The 11,414-nt window shown below is 53.3% G+C and overlaps 1 protein-coding gene across 3 annotated transcripts; it reads left to right on the top strand.

Annotated features, from left to right (window-relative positions):
- Positions 1 to 946: 946 nt before the first annotated feature.
- Positions 947 to 9,465, top strand: DNASE1L1 (deoxyribonuclease 1 like 1). 3 transcript variants are annotated; one of them, XM_079766002.1, is made up of 9 exons: positions 961 to 1,095; positions 1,717 to 1,881; positions 3,699 to 3,911; positions 5,022 to 5,110; positions 5,192 to 5,278; positions 7,873 to 7,973; positions 8,124 to 8,236; positions 8,316 to 8,564; positions 8,636 to 9,465. In XM_079766002.1, exons 3-9 carry the CDS (start codon positions 3,783 to 3,785, stop codon positions 8,792 to 8,794), a joined length of 927 nt encoding a protein of 308 aa, XP_079622128.1. In that variant the 5' UTR covers positions 961 to 1,095; positions 1,717 to 1,881; positions 3,699 to 3,782; the 3' UTR covers positions 8,795 to 9,465. The 3 variants fall into 3 exon arrangements, with proteins under 3 accessions (XP_079622126.1, XP_079622128.1, XP_079622127.1); XM_079766000.1 differs by lacking the exon at positions 1,717 to 1,881 and having other exon boundaries at positions 947 to 1,069; XM_079766001.1 differs by lacking the exon at positions 1,717 to 1,881.
- The last annotated feature ends 1,949 nt before the right edge of the window (positions 9,466 to 11,414 follow it).

Raw genomic sequence — 11,414 nt, 5'->3', positions numbered from 1 at the left:
TATCCACTGAGCCAAACCGATTAGGGCTATAATATTTTAAGTTGTATATTTTATATATACAACATACACGTTATTACATATGTGCTCCTACATAATTACAATATTACAGATACCTGTATACATGTATCTAATGTAATATGTGATATCACATATATGTAATATGTGATATAACATATAGTAATATGTGATATAACATATAGTATATGACTTGATACATTTGCAGTGTTGTCAACCACCACGTCTAACTAGTTCCAAAACATGATCACCCCCAAAGGAAAGCCCTGTACCCCTCAAGCGGTCTATCTTTTATTTTAAATCATTTTATTGATTTAAAATTTTTTTTCCCAACCTGCTCATCACCACCCCCAATCCTGGCAACGGCGACACTGTCCTGATGACCGCTCCACAACCAGCCAATGCAGACCCACCTCCTACCCTAGACGCCGCCGCCGGGAGTCCCCAAGTTGTTCCAACAGAGACAGGGCCGGCCCCCACGCGGTGCTGAGCTACCAGCTCTCGAATCCCCTTCTCTCGGGGGCAGTTCTCAGTCCGCTCTGTGCAGCCACAGTGGACCGGGCCGGAGGACGTGGAGAAAAAGCTCTCGCGCCCCTACGTCGGGCACGAGCTCCAGCCTTTGCATCTTCCCTCCCCAGATGCTGCCTGGGAAAGTCCAGGGGCTGAGCGCCTGGCCTGGGAGAATGCACCTAGGGGTTTGCACTCAGCATTTCGCCGCCCTCGGCACAGGCAACCATTCATTAACGAGCTGCTGTGGCTTGATCACTGTGACTCACAGGTCTGACATCTGCCCGCAGCCGGGGGCCTCCGCCCCGGCTCGGTCCCACGCCCGCAGCGGGAAGGCGGGGCCTGGTGGGAAAGTGGGCGGGCCGGTCCGCTGTCCGCAGGCCAGGCGCCCGCCCTACTTGCGGCCGCCTGGGCGGGGCAGGGACCAGGCCGGGCCGGGGCGTGGATGAGTTGGGTAGAACGATATCCTGTTCCTCTTCTCTCCGGTCCCTGTCAGGCAGCTGCTGCGATTCCGTGGGGTGTCTCGATCCGCTTACAGCCGAGGCAGGTGTGTAGCCAAGCTGGTCTGCGCAGGTATGGAAGCCCTCTGGGCAGAGGGAGGGACAAAGTTGGCCCCCACCCCAGAGGTGGGGGGTAGTGAGAGGGGAAGGGAACCCCAAGGCTAGGGCCCAAGGCCAAGTGTTGGGAGCCCAGGCTGGGCTTTGGGCTGAGGCCAGGTACAGTCAGTCACTCTGGTTCTTCTTGTCCTGGACCCTCCGGGGTGCCCCTGGCCCTACAGCCTCCAAGCCTGCCCTTGCCAGCCCAGGGCTGCCTAACACACACATCCATCCCAGAATAGGCACCAGGGCGGGAGACCCAAACTAGCATGAGTGACAGAGCAGGTGACAAGGGAGGAACAGGCACCATGCCCAGCCAGGAGAGTGGAGATATGCAGAGAAGCCGTGAGAGATGAACAGACAAGAGAGGCCAAGAAGCCCTAATCGGTTTGGCTCAGTGGATAGAGCGTAGGCCTTCGGACTGAAGGGTCCCAGGTTCGATTCCGGTCAAGGGCATGAACCTTGGTTGCGGGCACATCCCCAGTAGGGGGTGTGCAGGAGGCAGCTGATCAATGTTTCTCTCTCATCGATGTTTCTAACTCTCTATCCCTCTCCCTTCCTCTCTGTAAAAAATCAATAAAATATTTTTTTTTAAAAGAGAGAGGCCAAGAAAAACAGAAGCAGGAAGAGCCTGAGAGAGGCAGAAATTGAGCCCCAGCGGGGAGGTGACAGAGGAGAGCAGGCAGACAGAAGTAGAGGGACTGAGTGAGAGCCACATGGACAGGGTGGATCAAGGAGCTGAACCCGAAAGAGCAAAGTCTGGGTGAGTCTAGGACAAAAATACACCGAGACCCTCAGGAAGAAGAGGGCTGCAGCTGATGAGACGAACAAGAGGGGCTCACCAGTGACGTGGGGGATGGGAAAGGGGCCATCACACACTGCAGTGGGGTGATTGGTGTATCTGAGATCATTTTATGTTGAATATGTTCTTATTGATTTCAGAGCGGAAGGGGGAGGGAGAGATAGAAACATCAATGATGAGAATCATGGATCGGCTGCCTCCTGCACGCCCCCTACTGGGGATTGAGCCCACAACCCGGGCATGTGCCCTTGACCAGAATGGAACCTGGAACAATATGGATGGAGTTGACGCCACTCGCCTGGTTAAGAAGCTCAGTTCCATGCCATGTGTATTGTATCACCGTCCTTAGGACAATGCTTTATCCACTGAGCCAAACCGGCTAGGCCCTAGCCGCTAGGGCATAGCTGAATGAACAAAAAGCAGAAGCTCAAAAGACCCTAACTGTCGTTTTAAAAATCCATTTCTAACGCATTTATGAATTATAATGAAGGTAACTGTACACTTAAAAAAAAAATCTCAGAAGTGGAGAGAGAGAGAGATGGTGCTCGTAATGGTGGTGAAAAGCTGGGGTCAACCCTGAGGGTGAACCCTTGTGCACTGCTGCTGGGAATGGACGTTGGTGCGGCTGCTATGGAAGACAGCAGGGCGCTTCCTCAACCAACTAAGCAGAGTTCCCATGAGGCTCAGCAATTCCACTTCTGGGTACAGACCCACAAGGATGGAAAGGAGGAACCTGAAAGGTATCTGTTCTCCCATGTCCACAGCAGCATCGCTCACAGTGGCCAGAAGGTGGTCGCCACCCGAGTGTCCACTCGTAGAGGAAGGGATGAGCAGCACGTGGGCCAGCCATGCAGTGGAATGTGGGTCAGCCTTAACAAGGAGGGAGGTTTTGTCTATGGCCGTACCACCCTGAGCTCTCCTGATCTCGTCTGATCTTCTAAGCCAGTGGTCGGCAAACTGTGGCTCGTGAGCCACATGCGGCTCTTTGGCCTCTTGAGTGTGGCTCTTCCACAAAATATCACGGCCGGGGAGAGTCTATTTTGAAGAAGTGGTGTTAGAAGAAGTTTAAGTTTAAAAAATTTGGCTTTCAAGAGAAATTTCCATCGTTGTGCTGTTGATATTTGGCTCTGTTGACTAATGAGTTTGCCAACCACTGAGCTAAGCAGGGTCAGGCCTGGTTAGTAGATGGATGGGAGACCACCTGGGAATACTGGGTGCTGTGGGCTTAAAAAAAAAAAAAAGGCCCTGGCCGGTGTGGCTCAGTTGGTTGAACATCGTCCTGTGCACCAAAAGGTTGCTGGTTAGATTCCTGGTCAGGGCACATGCCTATGTTGCAGGTTGGGGAGGCAACCAATTGATGTTTCTCTCTCACATCAATATTTCTGTCTCTCTCTCTCTCCTTCTCCCTTCCTCTCTCTAAGATGAACCTTGAGGACATTATACTACGTGAAATAAGCCAGACACAAAAGGACACTGATTCCATTCTGTGAGGTCCCTGGAGTAGTGAAGCTCAGAGAGTCAGAAAGGAGGGTGGCTGGTGCCAGGGCTCTGGAGGGGAAATGGGGGGTTAGTGTTTAATGTGGACAGAGTTTCCGTTTAGAAGATGAAGCTCAGTTCCATGCCATGTGTATTTTATCACCATGAAGAGAGTGAGGCTGAGCCATGTGCCCACATCAAAGGTGTCCACAGAGAGAAGAGGCAGCCGTCTTCGAGGCTGGCAGCTCTGGGGGCTGGTGCTGGGCAGCAGGGTGAGCATCCCCTTCTCTGTCCATAACCAGGTCCTTCTGAAGCCACAAGCAGGCCCAGCTGGGCCGCCGCCGCCTTGGGTTCCTGCAGGGGGCGCCACCAGCCCAAACACAGCCATGCGCCGCCCAGCTGCGCTCCTGCTCCTGGTGGGGGTGGCCCAGGCCTTTCGCATCTGTGCCTTCAACGCCCAGAGGCTGACGCTTGGCAAGGTGGCCAGGGAGGACGTGATGGACCCCTTAGTTCGGGTAGGTTTGTCACTGTAGGGAAGCTGCACTCCTGAGGACCAGGAGCCAAAGCCCCCACCCAGCCCTACCTGACCCGGGGCATGTCCCAGAGAAGGGGACATGGAGAAAGCCCAGCCAGCGTGGCTCAGTGGTTGAGCGTTGACCTATGAACCAGGAGGTCATGGTTTGATTCCCGGTCAAGTCACATGCCTGGGTTGCCGGCTCGATCCCCGGTGGAGGTCATGAAGGAGGCCAGCCAATCAATGACTCTCTCATCATTGATGTTTCTGTCTCTCTGTCCCTCTCCCTTCCTCTCTGAAGTCAATAAAAACAGACATTTTAAAAAGGGACATCAAGAAACACGGGTGCAGAGACATGGAGCACATTCCTCCCGTCACTGGCCTGAGTCTCTTCCTCTGTAAAATGGGTGCAGTGATGGTGGCGACGGCACTCAGCTTTCTCCCAGGTCTTTTTGTTTGTTTGTTTAATATACACTGAGTGGCCAGATTATTATGATCTCTGAACGCATAATAATCTGGCCACTCAGTGTATATCCTATATAATAAAAGGCTAATATGCAAATTGTCCCCTTGACCAGGAGTTCGACCAGCAGGCAGGCCAGCCAACCGTCCATGTCTCCTCCCCCTGGCCAGGCTGGCCAGACCCCACCCATGCACGAATTCATGCACCGGGCCTCTAATATATATATACACACTGAGTGGCCAGATTATTATGTGTTCAGAGATCATAATAATCTGGCCACTCAGTGTATTTTTATTGATTTCAGAGAGGAAGGGAGAGGAAGAGAGAGAGAAACATCAATGATGAGAGAGAATCATTGATTGGCTGCCTCCTGCATGCCCCACACTGAGGATTGAGCCCGCAACCGGGCGTGTGCCCTGATCGATTGAACCATGACCTCCTGGTTCATAGGTTGACGCTCAACCATTGAGCCATTGAGGCACGCGGGCCGGGCCCACCCAGGTCTTTTCTGGGCCCACTTCTGTGGGCCACAGCCAGCACACCGTGCCACTCTTGCCCACATCAGTGGCCAGTGCCAGTTTCTCAGGGGCTCCACCCCTCCTGGGGCAGCTGGCACTGAGTGGGGCCGGCCTTGCTGGTGTCCTGCAGATCCTGGCTCGCTGTGACATCACGGTGCTGCAGGAGCTGGTGGACTCTTCTGGCAGCGCCCTCTACCTCCTGCTCCGAGAACTCAACCGGTGAGCTGGGCTCTGGGGGGTCTAATCCGGGGCCCCCTGGAACCTCAGGGTCCCTGACCCTGGGCTCCTCTTTCCTGGCAGATTTGATAACTCCGGGCCCTACAGCTCCCTGAGCAGCCCCTTCCTGGGGCGCAGCACATACGTGGAGAAGTATGTGTACATCTACAGGTAAGTACACACGGCGGCCAGGGCGGACTTGGCACTTGGCCCGCTGTGAGATGGCTGAGTAGTCCCAGACCCCTTCCTCCCAGGGCAGCCCTCACCTTCTCTCACTCTTTTTCTCCTCGGCCCTTTCATTCTGGGCTCTGCCTCTCCTCTAGCCTTGCCAGCTTCAGTGTTCACCTGCCCCTGCAGCAGGCCTAATCCATGCACAGATGTCAGGCACCTCTGCCTCTCCCCTGGAAGCCACTGGGGCTCAGGGCGTGTCTTGCCCCATTTGGGAGTGGCTGACTGCAGCTTCTGGGAAGAGGCTCAGACAGGGCCTGTCGTGGGCCTCCAATGGACACGGGTTCCAGAAACAGCCCTCAGATCCTGGGAGGACAGCCTCGGGGAGCCCTTTGTGGTCAGGATCGAGAGGGCAAGGGGACTGCCAGGGAAGGAGACCTATTTTTTTTCTTAATCTATAATAATAAAAACATAATGTGTAAATCAACCGAACAGAGAAACAACTGTCCGGACGACCACACTATGACACATATTGGTGCCCGGCCAGCCAAGGTGGGTGTGATGCGATTGGTCAGGGGGCCCTGCCATCGCCCCATGATTGCCCCGCAGCCGGAGGTCCAGGCCACCGGCCAGCGGGGCAATCGATTGTAGAGCCCCAGCCGGGTGGGCAGGGCCTCCCTCTGCGGGGCAATCGATCACGGGGCTCCCACACTGAGAGAGGGCTCAGGCCGGGCTGAGGGACCCCCACCCCCTCGAGTGCATGATTTTCATGCACCGGGCCTCTAGTATTGTTATATGTTTTTATTGATTTCAGAGAGAGGAAGGGAGAGGGAGAGATAGAAACATCAATAATGAGAGAGAATCACTCATTGGCTGCCTCTTGCATGCCCCACACTGGGGATGGAGCCCACAACCCAGGCATGTGCCCTGACCGGGAATCGAACCGTGACCTCCTGGTTCATAGGTCGATGCTCAACCACTGAGCAACACCGGCGGAGCACCTATTTCTTTATATAGATAGAAGTATATAATGTCTAGAATTCACTCCAAAATAATGGGGGAGCCCGGCTGGCATGGCTCAGCAGTTGAGCATCGACCTATGAACCAGGAGGCCACAGTTCGATTCCAGGTCAGGGCACATGCCCTGGTTGTGTGCTCTATCCCCAGTAGGGGGCATGCAGGAGGCAGCCAATCAATGATTCTCTCTCATCATTGATGTTTCTCTGTCCCTCTCCCTTCCTCTCTGAAATCAATAAAAATATATTTTTAAAAAGAAATAATAATAGAGGAACAATGTCCACACAGGAATGCTCATAGCAGCATCAGTCATAACACCTCAAAGTGGAAATGACCCGTGTCCATCAGCTGATGGCTGGACAAATAAAAGGCGGTCTCTCTCTCCAACAGAATATGATTCAGCCATAAGAGGGAATGAACTACTGGCCCATGCTCCAACATGGGTGAACCGTGGAGACGATGCTAAGGGCAAGAAGCCAGATACAGAAGACCACATATTATTTATTAATTTATTTTAAAATCTATTTTATTGATTTCTTTACAGAGAGGAAGGGAGAGGGATAGATACAGAGTTAGAAACATCGATGAGAGAGAAACATCGATCAGCTGCCTCCTGCACACTCCCCACTGGGGATGTGCCTGCAACCAAGGTACATGCCCTTGACCGGAATCGAACCTGGGACCCTTCAGTCCGCAGGCTGACGCTCTATCCACTGAGCCAAACCGGTTAGAGCCACATATTATTTTTTAAAACGATCTTTTTATTGAGTTTAGAGAGAGAGGTAGGGAGAAGGAGACAAAGAGAAACATCAATCAGTTGCCTCCTGCACGCCCCATACTGGGGATTGAGCCCTAAACCCAGGCATGTGCCCTGATCAGGAATCAAACCAGCAACCTCCTGGTACATGGGATGATGGTCAACCACTGAGCCACACTGGCCAGGGCAAGATCACATATGACTTGATTACATTCACACGGAATGTCCAGAATTGGCAAATCCAGAGACAGAAAAGAGATGAGTGGCTGCCAGGGGTTCCGCGGGTGGAGAATGGTTAAGTGGATGCTAATGGATACCGTTTCTTTTGGGGATGATAACAGTGTTCAAAAACTGATTGTGGTGAGGGTTCTACAGCCTTGTGAGTGTAACAAACGCCACTGGAATTTTATGGCATGTGACTTTTTTCAAAGATATTTTATTGATTTCAGAGAGGAAGGGAGAGGGAGAAATAGAAACATCAATCATGAGAGAGAGTCATTGATCCGCTGCCTCCTTCACGCCCCCTACTGGGAATTGAGCCCTCCACCACGAATCCAACCGGGACCTGGGTCATAGGTCAACGCTCAACCACTCAGCCACACCGGCCGGGCTTATGGTTTGTGAATTTTCTCTCAATAAAATTCTAGGGAAAAGGCTAGGAAGAGAGAGAGAGAGAGGAAAAAAAAAAAAGGCTGGGGAGGCTGTGCCCATGTGGAACAGAGCTGCTGGCGGAGCCCCCTCCCTGGGTGCCAGCTCTGATGTGGCACTTGCAAACCAGAATCAGTGATGTGGGGACACTGCTTCTCATCCCTCGGTCCCCCAGGACACACAAGATGCAGATCCAGGATTCCTACGTGTACGATGACAAGGATGACCTCTTTACCCGGGAGCCCTTTCTGGCCAAGTTCACTTTGCCCAGCAAGGGTAAGAGGGGAAGAAGGCTGGCCTGCTGTGGGGCAGCGGGAAGTGGGGGGGGCGGCTGGCTGGCTCTGCTGGGGGCTCGGTCACCCAGAGGGGGCTGCGTGGAGAAGAGCCAGGAGTGGGTGGAAGCCCTCTATCCCTGGGGCCTTGCAGACCTTCCCAGCTTGGTGTTGGTCCCCCTACACACCACTCCGAAGGCCGTGGAGCAGGAGCTGAATGCCCTGTATGATGTGTTTCTGGATGCCTCCCGGCGCTGGAAGGGCGAGGTAGGGCCGGGCAGGTGGCGTGGGAGAGAGGGGGACCGGATGGCGTGGAGGCCTGACACAACAGCTGCGCCCTCTCCAGGACATCATCCTGCTGGGGGACTTCAATGCCGACTGTGGTTCACTCGCCAAAAAGCGCCTGGGGGAGCTGGTGCTGCGCACTCAGGCTGACTTCTACTGGGCGATCGCCGACGGCGAGGACACCACGGTGCGCGCCAGCACCCACTGTGCCTATGACCGCATCGTGCTGCACGGGGAGCGCTGCCGGAGGCTGCTGCAGGCGGCCTCGGCCTTCAATTTCCCCCAGAGCTTCCGGCTCACCGAGGAGGAGGTAAACCGAGGCAGCGGGGATGGCCACGGGGAAGTCCCTTGGGCCTGACACTGTCTTTCTGTCCGCCCCAGGCCCTCAACGTCAGTGACCACTACCCCGTGGAGGTGGAGCTGAGGCTGAGCCTGAGCCGGGCGGGGCACGGGACCCGGCCCCTCAGCCTGGCAGCTCTGTTGCTGTCCCCGCTGCTGCTACTGCTGCTCCTGCCCCCACAGCTGGGCCTGGGGGCCTGAGCCTCACCCACCCTGGTGGCTGCTGCCCGCGGATGTGATGACTGACTACACTGCCCTTAGGACTCAAACCCCAGCCTCTCCAGGCTCTCTGCCCTGGGGCCAAAGTGACTGCTGAAGGGCTTCAACTGCAGCCCAGCCTGGCCCTGCCCAGCCCTGCCCCGCCCTGTCCTGTCCCGTCCTGCCCTGCCCTGTCCTGTCCTGCCCAGCCAGGCCCTGCCCAATCCTACCCAACCCAGCCCTGCCCCGTCCTGCCCAACCCAGCCCTGCTCTGTCTTGCCCAACCTGGTCCTACCCAGCCCTGCCCTATTGGCCTGCAACCCTCTGCCTTTTCTTTGGTTTGGCTTGTGTTCTTTTGCTGGGCCGGTGCCTGGCATGAGAATGTGTAAGAGGAAGGCAGGGGCCCCGAGGCTGGGGGAGGGGAAAGGGGCGTAGAAAAGGGAATCACAACATATGAAAAATTATGACAAAAAGGAAACACATACAAACTGAGAACGAAAAGCTAGATAGGAGGGACACTACATGCGTGGAACAGATATGTCACTGGGCCACCTGTATTGTACATGGGATGCACGTGAATTCGCGTGAAGATCCCAATAGATACAAAAAATGGAGATAAGCCGTTCACACAGACACACACACACACACACACACACACACACACACACACACACACACGAAAAAAATGGCAGATGCATTGGAACTCGTGTGATCTAATGAAAATAGCTGCAAACACACCCAACGTCTGTGGCGAAGCCCATGAGGTGCCCTCAGTCCACGTTGGCACATTCATAGGGTGTGGCCCCAGGCAGAGTGGTTACCAAGGCTACGGATGCACAGAACATATAGGAACTGGCTGTCATGTAATGACAAAAATTAACTAAGAAATTCTGTTTTGTAAGCATGATGTTTGCTTTGTGGAGCAGTTGTATTAAATGATGGTCACTGTGTCCCTATGTTACACGCCCACAAATGGAACACGCAGGTTTCCTTGGGGTGTGTTAGGACAGTCCCTCAGTCAGTGTGGGAGGGCGTACACAGGTGGCCTGCAAAGGACATGAAGTCAGAGAGGGAACAGAGCTCAGTAAAAGCTGCTAGTGCCCTGGCTGGGTAGCTCAGTGGGTTAGAGCATCATCCTGATAGGCCAAGGTTGCAGGTTTGATCCCCAGTCAGGGCACATACAGGAATCAACCAATGAATGCATAATTAAGTGGAACAGTAAATCAAGGTTTCTCTCTCTCTAAAATCAATAAAAAATTTTTAAAAACAGCCCGGTTGGTGTGGCGCAGTGGGTGAGCTTCAACCTATGAACCAGGAGGTCACAGTTCGATTCCCGCTCAGGGCACATGCCCGGGTTGTGGGCTCAATCCCCAATGTGGGGCGTGCAGGAGGCAGCCAATCAATGGTTCTCTCTCATCATTGATGTTTCTATTTCTCCTTTCCTCTCTGAAATCAATAATATATATATATATATATATATATATATATATATATATATATATATATATATTTAAAGAGTGGAGCAAGATATTCATGATGGTGCTCGTAATGGTGGTGAAAAGCTGGGGTCAACCCTGAGGCTGAACCCTTGTGCACTGCTGCTGGGAATGGACGTTGGTGCGGCTGCTATGGAAGACAGCAGGGCGCTTCCTCAACCAACTAAGCAGAGTTCCCATGAGGCTCAGCAATTCCACTTCTGGGTACAGACCCACAAGGATGGAAAGGAGGAACCTGAAAGGTATCTGTTCTCCCATGTCCACAGCAGCATCGCTCACAGTAGCCAGAAGGGGGTCGCCACCCGAGTGTCCACTCCTAGAGGAAGGGATGAGCAGCACGTGGGCCAGCCATGCAGTGGAATGTGGGTCAGCCTTAACAAGGAGGGAGGTTTTGTCTATGGCCGTACCGCCCTGAGCTCTCCTGATCTCCTCTGACCTTCTGAGCTAAGCAGGGTCAGGCCTGGTTAGTAGTTGGATGGGAGACCACCTGGGAATACTGGGTGCTGTGGGCTTAACACGTTAAGCGCCCAGCCTGTTTTGTCTTCTGGACAGAAAGTATAGTGTCAGTCACCGGTGACTGACTGGGCGCTTAACGTGTTAAAAAAAAAAAAAAGGAGCCCTAACTGGTTTGCCTCAGTGGCTAGAGCGTCGGCCTGCAGACTCAAGGGTCCCAGGTTCAATTCCAGTCAAGGGCATGTACCTTGGTTGCAGGCACATTCCCAGTAGGGAGTGTGCAGGAGGCAGCTGATCGATGTTTCTCTCTCATCGATGTTTCTAACTCTCTATCCCTCTCCCTTCCTCTCTGTAAAAAAAAAAAATCAATAAAAAATATTTTTTAAAAAGGAGGGACATTTTGACACACATTACAAAATGGATGAACCTTGAGGACATTATGCTACATGAAATAAGCCAGACACTGATTCCATTCTGTGAGGTCCCTGGAGTAGTGAAGCTCAGAGAGACAGAAAGGAGGGTGGCTGGTGCCAGGGCTCTGGAGGGGAAATGGGGGGTTAGTGTTTAATGTGGACAGAGTTTCCGTTTAGATTCTAGGTTGAGAACCACTGGCAGGGTCGCCTAAGACCATCGGAAAACACAGATATTTACATTCCGATTCATAACAGTAGCAA

The sequence above is a fragment of the Cnephaeus nilssonii genome (genome assembly GCF_951640355.1).
Source record: "Cnephaeus nilssonii genome assembly, chromosome: X".
NCBI classification, from domain to species: Eukaryota; Metazoa; Chordata; class Mammalia; order Chiroptera; family Vespertilionidae; genus Cnephaeus; species Cnephaeus nilssonii.
Note: the sequence above shows the minus strand (reverse complement) of the source record. Positions and strands in the feature narration are given on the sequence as shown.

Excerpts from the sequence above, each read along its gene's own strand:
- DNASE1L1 (XM_079766000.1), top strand. The coding sequence starts at position 968 with ATGAGTTGGGTAGAACGATATCCTGTTCCTCTTCTCTCCGGTCCCTGT. Across the intron at positions 5,111-5,191 it reads CTGCTCCGAGAACTCAACCG|ATTTGATAACTCCGGGCCCT; the intron begins GTGAGCTGGGCT and ends CTTTCCTGGCAG. Across the intron at positions 7,974-8,123 it reads GTTCACTTTGCCCAGCAAGG|ACCTTCCCAGCTTGGTGTTG; the intron begins GTAAGAGGGGAA and ends GGGGCCTTGCAG.